Below are 20,698 nucleotides of genomic sequence, written 5' to 3' on the forward strand. Positions count from 1 at the left end.
AGTATCTGAGCCAGGATTGTGTCCTGTAGCATTAGATTGTTTTCCAGCCCTATGTATTGCTCTGCCCTGAGGGCTATTTTATACCAGAGGCCAAAGTGTATTCATGTGATCATTTTTATCATGTAGCTCATGGTTCCAGAGCCACTCATTTACTATGAAAGAAACACATGAAATTATCTGACTTTTCCGTCCCAGAAGATAATTACCTTATTTTCTCCTTGGAGCATCCCTGTGGACATCAAGAAGGGCTTGAAAGTCTGCTATAAAACTCCAAATGATCAGTGATCATAGGGTATGTTAACTGAATGAGCAGTTCATTTCCACAGGTAAGAGGAAAGTGTTTCTTATTACTTACAGAATTCTTCAGAAGTCATAACCTTGAATCTCAAACTAGATTCCACATTATAATATTTGAATCTGAGATGGAAATTTCTAGTTAACTGAGAATTAAATTAAAATTGAACAAGGAAATTCCAGGGAACATTACAAGGATAATAGGAAAGGCTCCTTGCATGTTTAGGTCAACAGATTTGGAAACTAGACATTTTATTTCACTTTCTTGATGGAATGTAACAGCTGGAATAAAGGTAGTTGAAATAAAGGGATGTATTACAAATTTAGGAAAATTATTAAATAGAGAGCAAATTGACTATCAACCAATCATCAGATACATGCCAGTTGAGGATCATAATTTGTTTTTCTAATGCAAACACATAAATGAATTTTAAATTTGTTTTACTGGTTAGCTGCTTGCTGAAGAAGCCATTTCAGTTTTATTTTCTTTTTTTTTAAGTCATGGTCTGCTTAAACTTGATGGCTTTATAAAAGAATTCAAACACACGAGGATGTTATTTTGTATTGTTTCCAGAAGACAACCTTTCCAGAATTATGGCATATCAAAATGAATTGCAACATAGTCAACTGCCCATAGCTTATTTTTTGATCATTACAAAAGTTAATTTAACAAAAGGTTCAATATGAAAATGCACATAACCTGATTTTTATATTGTAGTAAAACAGGTGCTGTGGAGAGGGGACATGTGGAAGCCATTTTGATTTCTTCTGATGAACACCCCCGTTGTTTATTTTCGTTCCAAAGCTTCTAACATGATGATGCTATTTCCTCATATACCACCATTCCAAGACTGCTCTGTTGCCCACTAGTTGCCATTTGCACACTTCCATCTATCACAAAATTCATAAAGGGATTGAACCCCTGCAATAGTCCTTGGACATGTCTGCCATTTGATTTCAATGACAGTTTCTTGTCCATAATTTTTTTTTTTCAACTCGGGAGGGTGAGCTTTGTTCATGGTGTCTACTCGACCACCTCAAAGATGCCCCCAAATGGAATTCATGGTGTCCTTCATGCTCCCGCTAGACACAGCTGCAAGTGTGGGACAGAGAAACCTGGTCTTCAATCCTGTCTTTGCTTCTAACTATCGGTATGACCACGGCCCGGTTATAGGTCAGGCTGCTTCTCAGTTTTCTCATCTATAAAAGGATGCTAAATTATTTAGTTTGCAGGTTGCTATGCAGATGACATAAGATAATGTACACACAATTTTTAACCCTCAGTAGCCACTTAATATCATGTGGTTGCACCTATCATTGCTGTCCTTCTCAAGCTTAGCATTTATGACATTGTTCTCATAGATGTGCCCTGTGTATGTTTTCCAACTGTATTACAGGTGAAGAATTGAAAAAATTAGTCTTCCAGATTGGTCTATTTTGTTAAAATTGAGAGTTTGTATTTTTGTCTATCTAATCTCTATCTCCTAAGATGAAATGAGCTAGATAAGGAAAAAAATTATTATGGACAAAATCATCAGGGGGATGTAAGTAGACGTACTATCATTTTACTGACATGACCAAAGTACAATGCAATGATAGCAATGAATTTCCAAGATGCCTGACACCATAGAGTATTGTGATGGTCAGAGAGGGCTGCCCTGTATGACAAGGGCTAATATCTAAATCTAACATCCTATATTGTACTCATTTGTGAATATTTTGAATTTAAATAATTTTCACACTGTATTTCTCATTTAAATGCATCCCAGGGATACACATGTAGTTGGTCCCATTTTAACAACTGGATACACACACACGCACACACACACACACACACACACACACACACACAAGGAATTTCACACACATTTTACAAAATCTAGGACTAGTAACAGGTATGTAATTTTTATTATATTATTTTCAGATTTTTAAATTTCTATATTCATTCATATTTGAGGATTTTCAGATGATGCAATATGAAGCAAGGTGGGAGAAAATTTAACAGAAAACAACTGGAAATTAACCCAATAATTGGCATAATTTGTTTAACATGAAAAATTTAGCCAACAACTTAATAAAATAATTTCTTTATTTACGCAGGATAATGTATCCTCTGGGACACAACTTCTTCATCACTGCCTTTTCCTTCACTGACAAGGATTTCAACATGTCCTTCTAAGAAACAAACATAAGAATACATAAAGTGGGTTCTATTTTCAAAAATATCTCCTTTAAAACCTGCAAATAAACACTAAAATGCCAGGGTTGACATTGGATTTAGATTTATACACAATTAAGTTGAAAAATGTAACTGAGTTCACTACGTTTATATTGACGGGTTTCACAGATGATTTTGAGGTGCAAATCTTCCTCTTTTTACTATTTCTAGCAATCTACCTTTTTACTCTGGTAGGAAATTTGGGACTAGTTATATTAGTCATTGGGGATTCTCGGCTCCACAACCCCATGTACTACTTTCTGAGCGTATTGTCTTTCCTGGATGCCTGTTATTCTTCAGTTGTCACCCCCAAAATGTTGGTCAATTTCCTCGCAGAGAATAAAGCCATTTCCTATGTTGGATGTGCAGCGCAGATGCTTCTCTTTGTTACTTTTGGGACCACAGAATGCTTTCTCTTGGCTGCAATGGCATATGACCGCTATGTCGCCATCTACAACCCTCTCCTGTACTCAGTGAGCATGTCACCCAGAGTCTATGTGCCGCTCATCATTGCTTCCTACGTGGGTGGCATTTTGCATGCTTGTGTACACACCGTGGCCACATTCAGCCTGTCCTTCTGCGCATCCAACGAAATTAGACATGTCTTTTGTGACATCCCTCCTCTCCTCGCCATTTCTTGTTCGGACACTCACACAAACCAGCTCCTGCTCTCCTACCTTGTGGGCTCCATTGAGATCGTCACTATCCTGACAGTTCTGATCTCCTATGGTTTCATTCTGTTGGCCATTCGGAAGATTCATTCTGCTGCAGGGAGGCGGAAAGTCTTTTCTACATGTGGCTCTCACCTAACTGGAGTGTCAATATATCATGCAACCATCCTCTTCACGTACGTGAGACCGAGTTCCAGCTATGCTCTGGACCATGACATGATAGCCTCAACATTTTACACGATTGTGATTCCCATGCTGAATCCCATCATCTACAGTTTAAGGAACAAAGATGTAAAAGAAGCGATGAAAAATCTGTTTGGTAAAAATTGGTATATCAATAAAGTCTACTTTTCACATTGACCGTTAAATTGAGAAAAATTATGAATGCTATTGATCATCTCAATATTAAAATAGAAATGTTTTGCTTTAGTTTATTTGTGTCTTTCTCTTCTTGCTATATATTTTTAAAGATTGTGATCACGTCTCCACCTGTACATTTTTCACATATGTAGAAAATCTCTTGTCATTCCTTTGCTTCTTCCTTAATTCACCCGGAAATACACACAGGCGCACACATGCATTTATACACACATGTGTAAATACATATGCATCTATGCTGAGGCTGATTGTATTAACCTGCTCAGGCTGCCATAACAAAGTGCCACAGACTGGTGGCTTTCACAGCAGCAATCTATTGCTCACCGTTATAGAATCTGTAAGTCTGAAGGTGAAACGGAGTGCATTTCTTCCTAGTCCTCTCTCCTTCACTTGTAGATGGCAGTCTTCTCTTTCTGTCTCCACATGGTCATTCCTCTCTGTGTTTCTGCGTTCTGATCTCTTTTTATGATACCAGTGATCTTGGATTAGGGTCCACTCTAACGACCTCATTTTAAGTTAATTATCTCCTCAAAGGCTTTATTGTCAAATATACTCATATTCTGAGGTATGGGGAGTTAGATTTTCAACATATGAATATTGGTGTGTATATATATATATATATATATATATATATATATATATATGTATATATGTATATATATGTATATACACCAATACACATACACATGTATATATACACATATATATACACATATATATATGTGGGTGTGCATGCATGTACATGTGCACACATGCATATATTCATTACATATAGATATATTTGCATATAGACACATACATATATTTATTATTTGTAAGTATATTTATAAATACAGAGTCACATATGTATGTGATCTTTACTTTAAAATGTATAGTATTACCTTTCATCCTCATATGAGTCAAACTGGATATTCTCCCATAGTTGCAATTATACATAACTTGAAGATCATATCTGAATAGCTTGAGCAAATACCACGTCACTGGGAAAAAAAAGCCAAGCTCACATAATCCCAGTCCACTTCCATTGAGTCACTGGTATCTGACTCCTGATAAAATAACTCCGCTCCATCCTTAAATCCATGCACTGACAGCAGGGACTATAGATAATATATTTAAATCCTTGGTGTCACTACCATGGTGCTTGTGAGAGTACGTCTCTCCTCTTTTCGTTATATCATTCAGAGCATGGACATTAAATCCATTTTTCTTCCTCACAGAATACAGAATGCAGAATACAGACGTTAGCACTGATCAAGATTATACTTAAACTCAAGAACAACAAAAAACAAGCACAATTCAGAGACTGAGTTACAGCTGGCTGGCGGAAGCTGAGCTAAGCTGCAGCCCAACTTTATGGGCTTTCCTACTAACCTGGTATAGACTCAGCTTTGGCTCTCTTTTCTTCTGACCACTACCACCTTATTATGGTCTTACAGACGCCACTACTCCTCGGTGCCCAGACCCAAGAACCAAGGCATAGGGGTGCCTGGTGGCTCAGTTGGTTGAACAACCGACTTCAGCTCAGGTCAGGATCTCATGGTCTGTGAGTTCGAGCACCCCATCGGGCTCTGTGCTGACAGCTTAGAGCTGCTTCAGATTCTGTGTCTCCCTCTCTCTCTCTGTCCCTCCCCAGCTAGTGACCGATCTCTCTCTCTCTTTCTATCAAAACTAAGAAGCATTAATTTTTTTTTAAAGAACCATCCCAACTATACTCATGCTTAGCCCTGTTTCCAACAGACCTCATTTTAATTGCAAGGACATGTGTCCTTCAAAGTTAATTAATTGTAAGTGGTTGTGTTTTTCAATCCTTCCTTCCTTTTTTTTTAAAAAGTTTTATTTTTACTTATTTTGAAAGAGAGAGAGAGAGTGAGCAAGCAAGGGGGGGCAGAGAGAGAGGGAGACGGAATCCCAAGCAGGGCCCACGCATCAGTGCTGAGTTCCACACAGGGCCCTAACCTACAAACTGCGAGATCGCAACCTGAGCTGAGACCAAGAGTCAGGTGCTTAACTGACTGAGCCCCCCTGGTGCCCCTCCATCCTTCCCTCTTACATTTCATTATCATCATCATCATCATCATCATCACTATTATTTTTTTATTTAGTTTTGAGAGAGGGAGAGAGAGAGACACTGGGGAGGGGCAGAGAGGGAGACAGAGAATCCCAAAGCAGGCTCCACAATGTCAGTGCCGAGCCACAAGCAGGGCTTGAACTCACAAACCATGAGATCGTTACCTGAGCCAAAATCAAGAGGCAGACACTTCACTGAGCCAAGCCGGAGCCCCTATTATTATTATTATTATTATTATTATTATTATTATTATTTTAAGTGTTGAATCCCTTTGGTTCCAACAAGATGATCTCCTTAGAACACAGAGTACCACTTAAGGATATTTCCCTAAAGTGGGATCATTAAGTATAAATAACACCTTAACTGTATAAATATAGATAATCTTTTACCACAATATATTTGCCCCAACAATTTTTCTGCATTATTTTCCTTCTGTTTGCAAGGTTTTCTGGGCTGTCATTCACATAACTCCTGTTTTTAAATGCCTATTCTTAGTGAGGAGTTCATTGACTACATTATGATTAGAATTTACTTCCTTTGAATATCCTCGTATTCTTTCCTTCTTAAATACACTCCTTTCACTTATCACAATTTCATGTAACATGCATTTAATTTATATTTGACTTATTGTCTGATCTATTTTCCAGACATATGTGTCTGGAATTTTATCTCACACATATTGTGGCTCAATCAACATTCCTTAAATGAACAAATTGTGTATATAAGAAATTGTCAAAAAGATTTTATTTAACTCAATGAAGGGATGCATGTGAAAAAAGAATGTTATCAGGTACTGCCTTAGATTTTCTAATTTACATTTTTCCTTTAAAATCTATCCTCTCTCTCTTGATCACTTTGCTATTTTTTTCTAGCTTTCTCATTTGGGTACAAATTTTCCAGTGAATATTATGTCAGTGGAATCACGCATATTTCAGCACTTCATGTTTTCATAATCAGTATTTCTGATTTTTTCCCATTTCTTTTGACTTAAGGATAGTTTAGTAACATACAAAAATGCTTAAATGAACACATTGAGAGGTTTTTTTTTTTTTTTTTTTACATTTGTCCTTCATTTCTAAATAGAATGAGATTTTGAGAAACTTTTTTTATTCAGGTCTTAGTCATCACTAATGTAGGGAAGTTTTCATAAATGCCGCACTACACTTGTAAAAACAATTATCACAAAGCTTTTCTACATACTTACCTACAAAAATAACCTTATTGAAGGTTTAAAGTCTTTATGTACGTTTTAAAAAAAATTTGAATGTTTGTTTATTCTCGAGAGAGAGAGAGACCGAGCATGAGCGGGGAGGGGCAGAGAGAGAGGGAAACACAGAATCTGAAGCAGGCTCCAGGCTCTGAGCTATCATCACAGAGCCTGACCTGAGGTACAAACTTGCAAAATGTGAGATCATGACCTGAGCCAAAGCCTGATGCTTAGCGGACTGAGCCACCCAAGTGCCCCTAAGTCTTTATGTCTTAATTAAAGTTTTCTTACTTGAAAACAATACAGGCGTATAAAGTTTTCCTAAAGTTAGCAGGCTTCGTTCCATTTCTCTCGTTGCATCTCCTGTATGAGAAGTTTCCTGTTTGGGATAGGTATTGCTACATAACCATTTGCATAGATAACATTCACTCTGGAGAGGTAGAGTCCAAGTGGAGGCATCCACCTGCAAGGACAGAGGGATGTGGTTACCCCCTAGGACTGTGGACTCAAAGCAGCGATCAGAATAGCCTTGCTCATTTATAAGCAAGGCGATGGCAAGTTGATCATGGTACTTCTAGAAGTGAAGCAGATGAAAAACACTAAATTCTGGCTTGATCTGTATAAGCAGGCTAAGTGAACAAAAGTCTAACTTGAATCATAAAAACTGTCATTGTGGGAGCTCAGCAATCAGTTTGTGAACTGAGGAAGCTTTTAGCCCTAGAACCTCTTTAGTGAAGGGAGGTCAGGTACCCTTGAGGGATGAACCTTGTATATTACCAAAAAATTTAAACTATCAATCTTTCTCCAAGCCTTTGCCAAAGGGACTTTGGACATTTACCAGGGTAACTGTGCATTAGTGAAAAAGAAATAGCCAGGTCTTTGGGAACTACTGGATACTAGTTCTGGACTCATGATGATAACTCCAGAAGACCCAAAATATCACTGTGTGTTTGCGTTTTTGTGATCCAAGAGTCAGGGGAGGGGCTTGTGGAAGTCAGGTGATCAATGGAGTTTTACTTCTGGCCGATGTTGCAGTGAGGCTAGTGTGTCCCTGGCCCATCCTCTGGTTATTTGTCCAGTTCCAGAATGTCTAATTGGAATAAAACAACTGAGCCCCTGGAAGAATCCCCACATTGGTTCTCTGACATGTGAGTTAGGGTTATCATGATGGAAAAAGCCAAGTGGGAGCAACTCTAACTGTCTCAACCAAGAAACCATATGATTGCTATATAGCAATCTACAACCCTCTCTTGTACTCAGTGAGCATGTCACCCAGAGTCTATGTAACACACTCAGTGTTTCTTCCTATGTGGGTGGCATTTTGCATGCTTTTGTACACACAGTGACGACATTCAGCCTGTCCTTCCATGCATCCAATGAAATTATACATGTCTTTTGTGGCATCCCTCCACTACTTGCCTTTTTTAAATTATTTTTTAGATGTTTTTAATGTTTATTTTCGAGAGAGAGAGAGAGAATGAGTGGGAGAGGGGAAGAAAGAGAGGGAGACATAGATTCTGAAACAGGCTCCAGGCTCTGAGCTGTCAGCACAGAGCTTGATGCAGGGCTCGAACTCACGAACTGTGAGATTACGACCTGAGCTGAAATCAAAAGTCAGATGCTTAACCGACTGAGCCACCCAGGCACCCCATTACTTGCCATTTTTTGTTCTGACACTCACACAAACCATATATACATACATAAATGCATATATGATGTATGTATGTATAATATGTTTATATATCATGTATGTATATAATGTAGATATAAGGTACACACATACATATTATATATACATATATTTATATATTTCAACAGTTGTTGCTTTTCTCTCAGCTCTATTTCTATTTGTCTTTCACGACACTTAAATACACCATCAACAGGGGGTGCCTGGGTGGCTTAGTCGGTTAAGCATCTGACTTCTGCCCAGGTCATGATCTCACGGCTCGTGGGTTTGAGCCCCGCATCGGGCTCTGGGATGACAGCTCAGACCCTGGGGCCTGTTTCAGATTCTGTGTCTGCCTCTCTCTCTGCCCCTCCCCCACTCGCACTCTGTCTCCCTCTGTCTCAAAAATAAACATTAAAAAAATTTTTTAAAAAATAAATACACTATCAATAAATGTTACTGTTCTATGACTGGACAGTAATAAGAAAAGATTCTGATAATGGAATAAAGATATATAATGTTGAGCCAAACAGTGGAAATGCCATGGCAATAAGCCTGGATGGATCTTACTCCTAAATAAGGCAAATGGGGGCGCCTGGGTGGCTCAGTCGGTTAAGCGTCTGACTTCAGCTCAGGTCATGATCTCGCGGTCCGTGAGTTCGAGCCCCGAGTTGGGTCCAGTGCTGACAGCTCAGAGCCTGGAGCCTGTTTCAGATTCTGTGTCTCCCTCTCTCTCTGACCATCCCCCATTCATGCTCTGTCTCTCTCTGTCTCAAAAGTAAATAAACATTAAAAAAAATTAATAAAAAATTTTTTTTAAAAATAAAAAAAAAATAAGGCAAATGAAGTAACATTAAGAAGGTCTTCACAGGACTCCAGAATGGAGAAGTAACCTCATAATGAGTGCTAAAGACATTCAGCGGTGTGAATGTGTTCTAATCCATAGGATCCCGAGAACATAAGCCATAGTAGTAGTGAGTGCAAATCACATTCCGCAATAACAGACAACAATACACTACATCAATTAATATTTAATATGAATCCATTTGAACACAATAAAAGTAAACAGATGATAAAAAATATCTATATTTGTAAAATGCTGTGTTCGAAGGCTGATAAATGCTTTGTTGGAAAATATTCTAGGATATACAAGCACTGTTACTGCAATCAAGACATTTTCTTTAGTTTCTGAGCAAAGAGACTTGGACTGGTATGAAACTCAGTGTTGAAAATGTATTTTACTTAGGAATCAATTTTTACCAATTTTTTCATCGCTTCTTTTACATCTTTGTTCCTTAAACTGTAGACGATGGGATTCAGCATGGGAATCACAATCGTGTAAAATGTTGAGGCTATCATGTCATGGTCCAGAGCATAGCTGGAACTTGGTCTCACGTACGTGAAGAGGATGGTTCCGTGATATATTGACACTCCAGTTAGGTGAGAGCCACATGTAGAAAAGACTTTCCGCCTCCCTGCAGCAGAATGAATCTTCCGAATGGCCAACAGAATGAAACCATAGGAGATCAGAACTGTCAGGATAGTGACGATCTCAATGGAGCCCACAAGGTAGAAGAGCAGGAGCTGGTTTGTGTGAGTGTCCGAACAAGAAATGGCGAGGAGAGGAGGGATGTCACAAAAGACATGTCTAATTTCATTGGATGCGCAGAAGGACAGGCTGAATGTGGCCACGGTGTGTACGGAAGCATGCAAAATGCCACCCACGTAGGAAGCAACGATGAGCGGCACGTAGACTCTGGGTGACATGCTCACTGAGTACAGGAGAGGGTTGTAGATGGCGACATAGCGGTCATATGCCATTGCAGCCAAGAGAAAGCATTCTGTGGTCCCAAAAGTAACAAAGAGAAGCATCTGCGCTGCACATCCAACATAGGAAATGGCTTTATTCTCTGCGAGGAAATTGACCAACATTTTTGGGGTGACAACTGAAGAATAACAGGCATCCAGGAAAGACAATACGCTCAGAAAGTAGTACATGGGGTTGTGTAGCCGAGAATCCCCAATGACTAATATAACTAGTCCCAAATTTCCTACCAGAGTAAAAAGGTAGATTGCTAGAAATAGTAAAAAGAGGAAGATTTGCACCTCAAAATCATCTGTGAAACCCGTCAATATAAACATGGTGACTTTGGTCACATTTTCCATCTGAATGCTGTGTAAATTTAAATCTGATGGGAACCCTGACATCCCACTTTCTATTTGTAGGTACTAAAGGCAATATCTTGTGAAAATAGAGTCCACCCAATCATATTCTCATATTTGTTTCTTAGCAGGGTATAAAGATTTCCTTGGCAGTGATAAAATAGGCGGTGATAATGATATTGTACCCAAGTGGTTGCATTTTGCTGTTAAATAAAAGGACAAAATGATTATATTCAGTCATTGAGTGCATTTATCAAGTGAAAAATATTCTGTTGATTGAAATGGTTTACTGTCTAATTCATTTTCAGTTAAATTCTTTGCGGTCTTATATTCATATCACGTAATCTTAAAATTCACAATGATTAATAAGCAGGCATATTTGAATCTTAAAAACATCATGATGGAAAGTACACATCTGAATACTGGTTCTGGATTGGCTACCATGCACATCAAACTCCTTGCTCTAATATTCCCAACTGTTAAAATGGGAGTAAGCATATTCTATCACGAGTTTGGGATGAATTTAAGTGAGAAATACTATGGAAATTATTTACTTCTAACATGTTTCCAGATGACTAGGAAATGAGATAAGTTACACATCTGAACTTGTACAAGGCTGTCTTTCCCAGCAAAACTGTTTACATTATTTTTTCTTACAGTTATCCTGTTCCATTGGTTTCCATTCCAGAGCATGGGTGAATAGAATAGCGGAATATTCTGGAGATAGATGCACCTTATTTTCAAACATAAACAGTGCAATGTCTTTTTTTTCTTTCAGTTTTTTTTTCTCAACATATACATCATTAGGTTGTTCATTTTGACCTTTGTGGCTTATTATACTGTTATTTTTTTTTTCAAATTTTATCTTAATATATGTTTTCAATTTATGTGATTATTACTACAAAATCCTTTGATATATTTTTAAAAAATGTTTAATGTTTATTTATATTTTGAGATAGGACAGAGGGCGAGCAGGGGAGGCATAGACAGAGAGAGAAACACAGAATCCGAAGTAGGCTCAGGCTCTCAGCTGGAGTCAGCACAGAGCTCGAAACGAGGCTTGAACTCATGAACCATGAAATCATGACCTGAGCCGAAGTCAGAGGCTTAACTGGCTGAGTCACACAGGTGCCCCACCCTTGGATGTATTTTTAAGATATATTTCTATCAAAAAGAAATTCTGTCCATTTTTTAATGTTATAGCTGCTTATGGAGTTCCTAAAATAACTGTGAAATTAATGTCACCAGGCAGTAGATAATAAAATTGTTTCTGAACTTTTTGCTAAGAGAATCAAATCACTATATTTGTCACAAAATAATTTATTTGTTTTCTTGATGTCATCATACTCTTCCTCATTAAGTGGAGAACGAATAAATGAAACTTAAAAACAAGTTGAAGAGACACCTGTAATCTGGACCAAAATGTAGGTTATTGAAACACAATTAATTACTGGATTCATCATATTTAGGGGACAGATTTCAGCATGGTGACTTTTGCTTTTCCTTTGGCATGTTTTAACCAAAAAGTGTTTAAGAAGAGTAAAAAAAGTCCACAGTACATAAGGCCATGCTGGATTTACTCACTTACAAATGATTTATAGGCATGATGTGAAATATGCCACAGTTTTGTTATGTTGAGATATCCACACATCGGTAATGAATAAATAAGTTAAGGCTACTATTAGAAAGAAAAGAAAACCACGTGTCTTTATTTTCCCAGAAACGTTCTCAGACATTCTTGCGCTTCCGCAAGATATATTTCTGACATATATATTTCAGATATATTTCTTTTTTTAACGTTTATTTATTTTTGAGACAGAGAGAGACAGAGCATGAATGGGGGAGGGGCAGAGAGAGAGGGAGACACAGAATCAGAAGCAGGCTCCAGGCTCTGAGCCATCAGCCCAGAGCCCGACGCGGGGCTTGAACTCTCAGACCAAGAGATGGTGACCTGAGCTGAAGCCGGACACTTAACCGACTGAGCCACCTAGGTGCCCCTTTCAGATATATTGCTGACATATAGAATAGATTCATAAAGATGAGTCTCTGAAACCCCAAAATGCTCATTTGATTCTTAGAAAAATTGAGAATAAAAAATATATAATTAAGTTAAAATCTGATTTTTTTTTAATAAATCCAGATAACTTACATAATTCTCATATGTCTTTGGAGTATCACAAAAAATACATTTCTATTTAAAAAATTCCTATTCTCTCTCTTTCTCTCCCAAACTGTTCTCCTCTTCTCTCTCTTCTTCTCTCTCAAATCCGTGGAATCCAAACAAAAATGTTTACTAAAAAGAGTCAGATACAAAATAGGAGTTAAGCAGATAAGAATAAGTATAGTAAAAACAAAACACACAAGCAAATTTGAAAAATGCACCAATGGGTAGTATACTAAAAGCAATGTGACAATTCTAGCCTTTAATTAATGTGCCTGAGATAAGATAATTGTGGGAGATTAAGAACATTACATATGGACTCTAAAACCACCTGGTGACAACGTGAACTTGGAAAAGTTACTTCTCCTCATTAACCAAAGAATAACTAACATTGACCCAAATATTCAGGCAAATCTTGTTCAACTACAACTGTATGATGACTGCAGAGTGTTTATTGACCTGATGCGTTAAAATATCTTGAACTACCTTAAGGTGTTAATCATATGCAAAAGATGCATACAAATGAAATCTGACCTCCGAGTTTATTTAACTCCAACAAAATAAATAGGGATTATACAATCATTTTTTTAAATAAAAGCATTTTGGGGCACCTGGGTGACTCAGTCGGTTGGGCGTCTGACTTTAGTTCAGGTCATGATCCCCCGGTTCCTGAGTTCCAGCTCCAAGTCGGGCTCTGTGCTGCGAGCTCAGAGCCTGGAGTTTGCTTCAGATTCTGGGTCTGCTTTCTCTGCCCCTTCCTCTCTCACACTCCATCTCTCTCTTCAAAATGAATAAACTTTAAATAAATAAATAAATAAATAAATAAATAAATAAATAAAATAAAAGCATTTGCAGTTAAAGGATCCCAAACAGAAGCAAAGCACTTCAAGTTATGCAGATATTTGTTACATGGTAATATGTTAAAATACCAAACTGCTTTTACAGCAGGTACTTCTATTACCTGAAATTTAGGAAAACTAGAACTGGCTGTGTTGATGTCTCGATTTTCACTTTGCTGGGGGCCAGAGAGACAAAAGTAGAGGTCCTGAGTTTTTAACAAAGCACGATCATTCTGGAAGACTAAAATAAAATCAGTGTCTCAGCACTCATGGTCAAACATAAAAAGTACACGCACGGGAACAAACACCCAGTTCAACAACAAGGAAAATTACGACGGTAGCTACTGTATATCATGAACTGGCTACCAAGAGTTAGGAATTTTGTGCACAGTATTTAATACAATCTACATAGCAACCCAGAAGCTGAATAATTCAGTGTCATTTTATAGATGAAAAGACTGAAGTCTAACTAGACATATAACTCAACCAAGCTCATAATTTCTAAAAGATACAGGATTCAAGCCTCAATTTCTACAACTTCAGACTCTACACTGTTTCTACTTGGCCATGTTAAAACTACATTATGAGATGCCATAATTCTGGAAATGTTATCATGTAGAATCAATGAGAGAGCATCCTTGCACATTGGAATTCTTTTTTTTTTTTAAGCAGTTAAACATGAATAGACCATGAAAAAAGTACCCACTAAATTTGCTAGATCAGTGGGGTCAGTAGTAAAATAAAACTTAAAATTTGTTTGCATCCATCCATCAGAAAAAAAATACATTGTGATTTCAAAGTTATATATATACATTAGCTGGTTAATAGTTAATGTTACCTCCATTTAATACTTTTCTTAAACTTTAAATATAGCCCCTTAATTCTATTGTCCCTATATTGACCATAATCCTTCATCAAGAACATTAAAGCAAATTTCTAATTTATAGCTCTATTGACCAAATGTGTGGGAAGACCTGTCTATTTTTCCTGTTACATTCCCTGAAAGGCATGTGATCAATTGTCAGTATAACTTTGAGTTAACTAATTGACTAGCATCTTCTCTCTTAAATACAAACATTGAAGCATATACTCTAGTTTCCAACTTAAAGGTCTAATTACCAAAATATTTCGTAAGTTATGAAAAACCTTTCCTCTTACCTGTAGAAATGAATTGCCATTAGGGTTCGCTGTGAATATAACGTGTTTAGGTTCCATCTCAAGGTTTTAAGTTTGCCATGATGCCCCAAGAGGAAAATGCACTAATTCCTTTCTGGGACAGAGAAGTACGAAGATGATTTTTTTTTTCATTGTAGACAAGTGAATAGTTCTGGATGATGAACTACATGGTGAAAATGATTACATAAATGCACTTTGGCCTCTGGTTTGAAATGATCCCTCAGAGGAAAAGAAAGCTAATGAAATGGGAGATAGTCCCGGTTCTGATACTAAGTAGCTGTATGTCGCTGGGTTGATGACTTAAATTCTCTGAAGTCCAATATCATCCTCCTGGAAATAAAACCCATTTGCTTCCCTCAAAATCCTATAAACATGGACATAATGAAGTGATACGAAAGCATAACCTATGGCAAACTTCATAATAATTTAATAAAGATTATTTTATTTTCAATAAATTTTAAAATACTACACTTCCAAGTGGTCTGAGAAATACATTCAAGCTCCTTGAGAGTTAAATAGGAAAGATAAGATGTGACTACATGAATAGGAATTATTGACAGGAGAGATGGCACAGAGTACAGAAAATGGTAATATTCTATGTAATAGAAAAATAGAAATATGTAATAGGAAAATGGCAGAGATAAAGGTAAAAAAATTAGAGTTATAGGATTTTGTCTTGTATTTGAGATATTATACACTAATATAGAGTACTTACTATGTACATAAAGTACTCTTAAAAAATTATGGAAAGGGGTACCTGCGTAGCTCAATCAGTTAAGTGTCTGGCTCATGATTTTGGCTCAGGTCATGATTTCATGGTTTGTGGGTTTGAGCCCCGCATCAGGTTCTGTGCTAACAGTACCCGAGCCTACTTGGGATTCTCTTTCTTCCCACCTCCCCTCTCTCTCTCGAAGAAATTAAAATGAGAAAAAAGAAAAATTATGGAAACTATATGGATGCCTAGGTACCACACTCAGGGATTATAAGTTATTAGATAGGGAATATTGTTTATAGAAGTGGAATTTAAAAAAAGGATGATATTGGCAGGCAGCTCAACTGTGAAAAATTGATCTCTTCATTAAATGTAATCCTAAACTTATCTATAAATTTAATGCAACTCCAATTTAAGCTAAACAAGTATCTTGGCAGGAACTGACATGCCAATTCTATAATATTTATAAAGAAAAGAAAGAATTATGAAAATAAAAATAATTGGGATATTCACACATGTAAAGTTAAATAATCTTAATGAACCATTGAAAAGATAGACAACTAGATAAATGGAATAGAATAGTGTTAAGAAATAGATTCGTCCATAATTGCTAAGAAAAATCTATGAAGGAGAGTAATTTTTTAATGGTGCTTAATTTGTAAAATAGCCTTATGCCACAAAAAAAGAAACATTGACTCATTATTTGAACCATATGTAAAACTTATCAAAATGAATCTTACACCTTTAATATAAGTCCTATTACTATACATACCTAGAGAAAACTTGGGCATCTGTGTGATCATGGTTTAGTCAGAGATTTTTAGATAAATCTCAAAACACATGAGACATGAGAGAAAAAAAAAGTGATAAATTGTATTTCATCACATTTAAAATCTTCTGCTCTGAAGAAGATATTGTTGAGGGCATAAATAAAAAAAACCGTAGACTTGCATAAAATATTTGCTGAACCCAATAAAGAATATATGAAAAAACTCTAAAAACAAAACAAAACAAAAAAGAAAAACAACAAAAAAGTGGGCACAAATTTGAGCAAACGTTTCACCATGGAAGATACACAGATGGTAACTAAGACCATGAAAAAGGTTAACACCATTTTTGTGTTAAACTTTCTGGCTCAAATTCAAGAGCCAAACTCTTGATTTTGGCTCAGCTCAAGATACCAGGGTTGTGGGATCGAGCCCCATGTCAGGATCTACGCTGAGCTTGGAGTCTACTTGGGTCTCTCTCTCTCTCTCTCTATCTCTATCTCTATCTTCTCTCCCCATGCCCCACTTCCCTACTTGTGGGTACTCTCTCTGATAATAATAATTTTAAAAGTATGAAAACAGCTAATAGAATGCACTTACCTTGTATTTTACTAAATTATTCTTGATTTATGATTTTTTTACTTCTAGTTAATTCCTTCTTCTCTTACTCATGTTTTCAAATCCTTTCAATGTTTTGCCTTCTCAATTGTAACATATTCATATACTTTATTATTTCAATAAAACTTTACTATTTTAAATTTTCTTTAACCTTATTCTAAGATACTGAATTATCACATTAGCTTGCTTGCTCTAAAGCCTTGTTTTATTAGTGGATTTTGGTAACTTTGGAATATTGTTTACTTTTATTCCTTTGCAAGTTATGTGCCACAGTTGTCCCTTGAACAACACAGGTTTGGACTGTGTGGGTCCACTTATACTTGGATTTCTTTTAATAAATACAGTACAGTGCTATAGAGGTATTTTCTCTTCCTTATGACTTTATTAGTAACATTTTTTCTTTCTCTAGTTCACTTTATTGTAAGGATACAACATATAACATATATAACATACAAAATATGCGTTAATGACTTCATGTTGTTGATAAGACTTCTGGTCAACAGTAGGCTCTTAATAGTTAAGTTAGCAAGCAGTCAAAATTACAGACTTTTGACTGGGAGGGATGGCACCCCTAGTCATGTTGTTCAAGGGTCAACTCTATTTCATTAATTCTTTTATTGCCCTTTCCCCCATGTTTATATATGATGGGCATTTTGACTATCATAAAGAGGTACGTGTGTGTGTGTGTGTATGTGTGTGTGTGTGTGTGTGTGTTTAGTGCCCTAAAATTTCTCTTTGCTCTGTCTTTTCATCTTCTCTCTCCAAACATCTGGCAACCACTCATCATTTTACCTTCTCCGGAGTTTTGCCTTTTCTCCAACATCATATTGTTGGAATCATACTGGTTATGGTAGCATTTCAGATTAGCTTTGCTCACTTATTAAAATACATTTGTTGCCTTCTTCTCTTTTCGTGACTTGATAGCTCTTTCAGCAGTGCATAATAATTAATTGTCTGCGTATAACACACTTTATGTATCCATTCATATATTGAAAGACATGTGGTTGCTTCTAGATGCAATTCTGGCAATTACAAATAAAGTTGCTACGAACATCTGTGTGCAAGCTTCTGAGTGAATGTTAAGTTCTCAACTCCTTTGGATAAATACCAAAGAATGTGATTGCTGGATCAGAGAGTAAGAGTATGTCTGGCTTTGCAATTCCTTCCTCCTTTATCTGTTATTGCTGGTCATTTATTTCCCTTATAGGTAAGCACACATAAGCATATATGTAGGTAAGATACATACATATGCATATATGATCGAGTACATTGTTCCTTTTCTATCATTTCATTACACTTGCTTCTTGTTTGAATATTTACTATGAAGTTGGATGTGATTCTTATTTGCGTTCCTTTGTAGGTGAGGTGTTTTTTTTTTTCTCTACCTTCTTTCAAAGCTTTTGGGTTTTTAAAATTTGTTTTAGTTTTTAATTTTGTTTTATTTGTGATTCTCTGCAGTTTGAAAATGATATGCCAAGGTATAATTTCTATGGCATTTATCTTGCTTAGCATCATCTGAACTTTCTGGACCTGGATCTGCGGTCTAGTGTCTGGAATTAATTTGAGGAAATTGTCAGTCATTTTGTTTCAAATACTTCTTCTTTCCTTTTCCACAATCTTTGGATATTCTATTCTAGTTTTCTGGGGTTTTTTGTTTGTTTGTTTTGTTTTGTTTGGGTTCTTTTTAAGTGTTCATTCTCTTTACTTTTCAGTTTCCAAAGTTTCTATTCAGGTATGCTCAAGTTCAGAGATTCTCTCTTCCGTGTCTAATCCACCAGTCAGCCCATTAAAGGCATTCTTCACTTCAGAAGGTTTCGTCATTGTCCTTCCGTTTCTTTTGTTTTTTTTTCCTTAAGATTTCCATTTCCACTCATCTGTGCTTCCATGCTGTCTACTTGATCCATTAGAACCCTTAGCATATTACTCATTGCTGTTTTAAATGCCCCATCTGACATTTAATTCCAAAATCTCTGCCAAGTCTGGCTCTGGTACTTGTTTTGTGCCTTCAAAGTGCTCTATTTTGCCTTTTAGTTTAACTGTAATTTTTTTTTTTTTTGGGTAGCCAGACATAATGTACTGAGTAAAAGGAACTGCTTTAAATAGACCTTAAGTAACAATGTAGTCAGGTGTGGGAGCTAGAGAAGTGTTCTTTAGTCTTAAGATTGGATCTCAGTCTTTTAGCTGGCCTGTGCCACCCGATTGTGAACTTCACAATTGTTTCTTAATCTTCTTCTTTCCCTTAGGTGTGTCTGGATGGCTAGAGTATCTGGAGTTGGGTATTTCCCTCCTCCCTCCTTACTTAGGCTCTGATAATACCCCACCAGCCTGGGCACTGGTTAGCTAATTTCTCCTGAGGGCAGGCTTTCTTTTACTATATATATGTGTGTGTGTGTGTATGTGTGTGTGTGTGTATGCTTCATGTAAAGGGAGACAGAAGGAACTATTTTTAAGTATATATATATATATATATATATATATATATATATATATGTGTGTGTGTATATATGTATATATATGTATATTTATATATGTATTTATATATTTATATATTTATATATGTATATATATACATATATATACATATATATATATATATATATATATATATATATATATATGTATATATATACTTCAAAATAGTTCCTTCTGTCTCCCTTTACAGGAAGCACAGGATGTTTTCTTCAGTATTTACTGGTGGGAATCAGGTCAAGCTTCTGAAGGTAAATTAAAGCAGGGGTGGGGCACCCTCTAGATACCCCTGAAATCTTTAAGACTCAGAGTTGTTCACACTCCACCTTCAACAATATGTCAGTTTTAGTTCAGGTTTTCTTATCTAGGTGCTGGTTCCATGGTGTTTTCTGCTTCTGAGTTTCTGCTCAAGGAAGATTTGACTCCCTGTATTTGCCTGTTTTCTGCTATCTTGGAGGCTGCTACTTGCTTCTGTCCTCTTCTCTTTAAGGATCTGAGAAGCATATAGTGTGTTCAGTTTTTTGTTTTTTACTCATTGATAGGACAGAGTTGTGCCCTCCAAGCTCTTTACTCTGGAGCTAGAAACCGAAGTCACCAATTTTGTTTTATTACTTGTTTCTTTTTTTCTGTTTCCCATAGTAAAGGATTTAATCAAATGTCTGGTAGCATATGTTGTCTGTCCATCATTACATGTAGGTAACTAAAAGGAATTCTTTTTTTAAGTTTATTTATTTATTTTGAGAGACAGAGTGGGGGGGGGGGGGCAGAGAAAGAGAGAGCAAGAGATAGAATCCCAAGCTGTCTCCACACTGTCAGCCCAGAGCCCCATGCAGGGTTTAAACTCACAAACTGTGAGATCATGACCTGAGCCGAGATCAAGAGTCAGATGCTTAACCCAGATGCCCTGAAATTAATTCTTAATATCATGTTACATCACTTCATTCAAATTTGTTTCTGACATCATCATAGAAATACACTACACCACCTCTAAAATACTCCCAATCCCCCCCGCAACGTCCCACTTTACCTTCTTTGTTTCTATCCTTGGTGTTTATAGTCCTCGGCATTGTTTTTCTATTTCTTCCCAACTTAGTAAGCCCTCAAAACTATTTTTGGACAGATAAATATATGAATGATCGTCAGGTCATTTTACCACCACAGAGTTCATTTGTTCATCTTTAAAGGAAGAAATTGTTCACTAGATCTATTGTTTCCAGTCCAAACTGCTCATTGGGAACATCTGGAGAATTGATGAAAAATAAGATTGTTGATAAGCCTTCTTTGCCTATCA

General features: G+C 36.6%; 3 protein-coding genes across 3 annotated transcripts; 1 reads left to right on the forward strand and 2 right to left on the reverse strand.

Annotated features, from left to right (window-relative positions):
* Positions 1-1,102: 1,102 nt before the first annotated feature.
* LOC122200319 (small nuclear ribonucleoprotein G-like) lies at positions 1,103-1,273 on the reverse strand. Its single transcript, XM_042905858.1, has one exon. The coding sequence runs from the start codon at positions 1,271-1,273 to the stop codon at positions 1,103-1,105; it is 171 nt and encodes a 56-aa protein (XP_042761792.1).
* Positions 1,274-2,535: 1,262 nt separating this feature from the next.
* LOC122201320 (olfactory receptor 5T1-like) lies at positions 2,536-3,543 on the forward strand. The gene has a single exon (XM_042907201.1). The coding sequence runs from the start codon at positions 2,551-2,553 to the stop codon at positions 3,541-3,543; it is 993 nt and encodes a 330-aa protein (XP_042763135.1). The 5' UTR covers positions 2,536-2,550.
* A 6,201-nt stretch (positions 3,544-9,744) lies between these two features.
* LOC122200660 (olfactory receptor 5T3-like) lies at positions 9,745-10,758 on the reverse strand. Its single transcript, XM_042906378.1, has one exon. The coding sequence runs from the start codon at positions 10,708-10,710 to the stop codon at positions 9,745-9,747; it is 966 nt and encodes a 321-aa protein (XP_042762312.1). The 5' UTR covers positions 10,711-10,758.
* Positions 10,759-20,698: the final 9,940 nt, after the last annotated feature.

Source organism: Panthera leo, chromosome D1 (genome assembly GCF_018350215.1).
Source record: "Panthera leo isolate Ple1 chromosome D1, P.leo_Ple1_pat1.1, whole genome shotgun sequence".
Lineage (NCBI taxonomy): Eukaryota > Metazoa > Chordata > Mammalia > Carnivora > Felidae > Panthera > Panthera leo.

Excerpts from the sequence above, each read along its gene's own strand:
- LOC122200319 (XM_042905858.1), bottom strand. The coding sequence starts at position 1,273 with ATGGACAAGAAACTGTCATTGAAATCAAATGGCAGACATGTCCAAGGA.
- LOC122201320 (XM_042907201.1), top strand. The coding sequence starts at position 2,551 with ATGCCAGGGTTGACATTGGATTTAGATTTATACACAATTAAGTTGAAA.
- LOC122200660 (XM_042906378.1), bottom strand. The coding sequence starts at position 10,710 with ATGTCAGGGTTCCCATCAGATTTAAATTTACACAGCATTCAGATGGAA.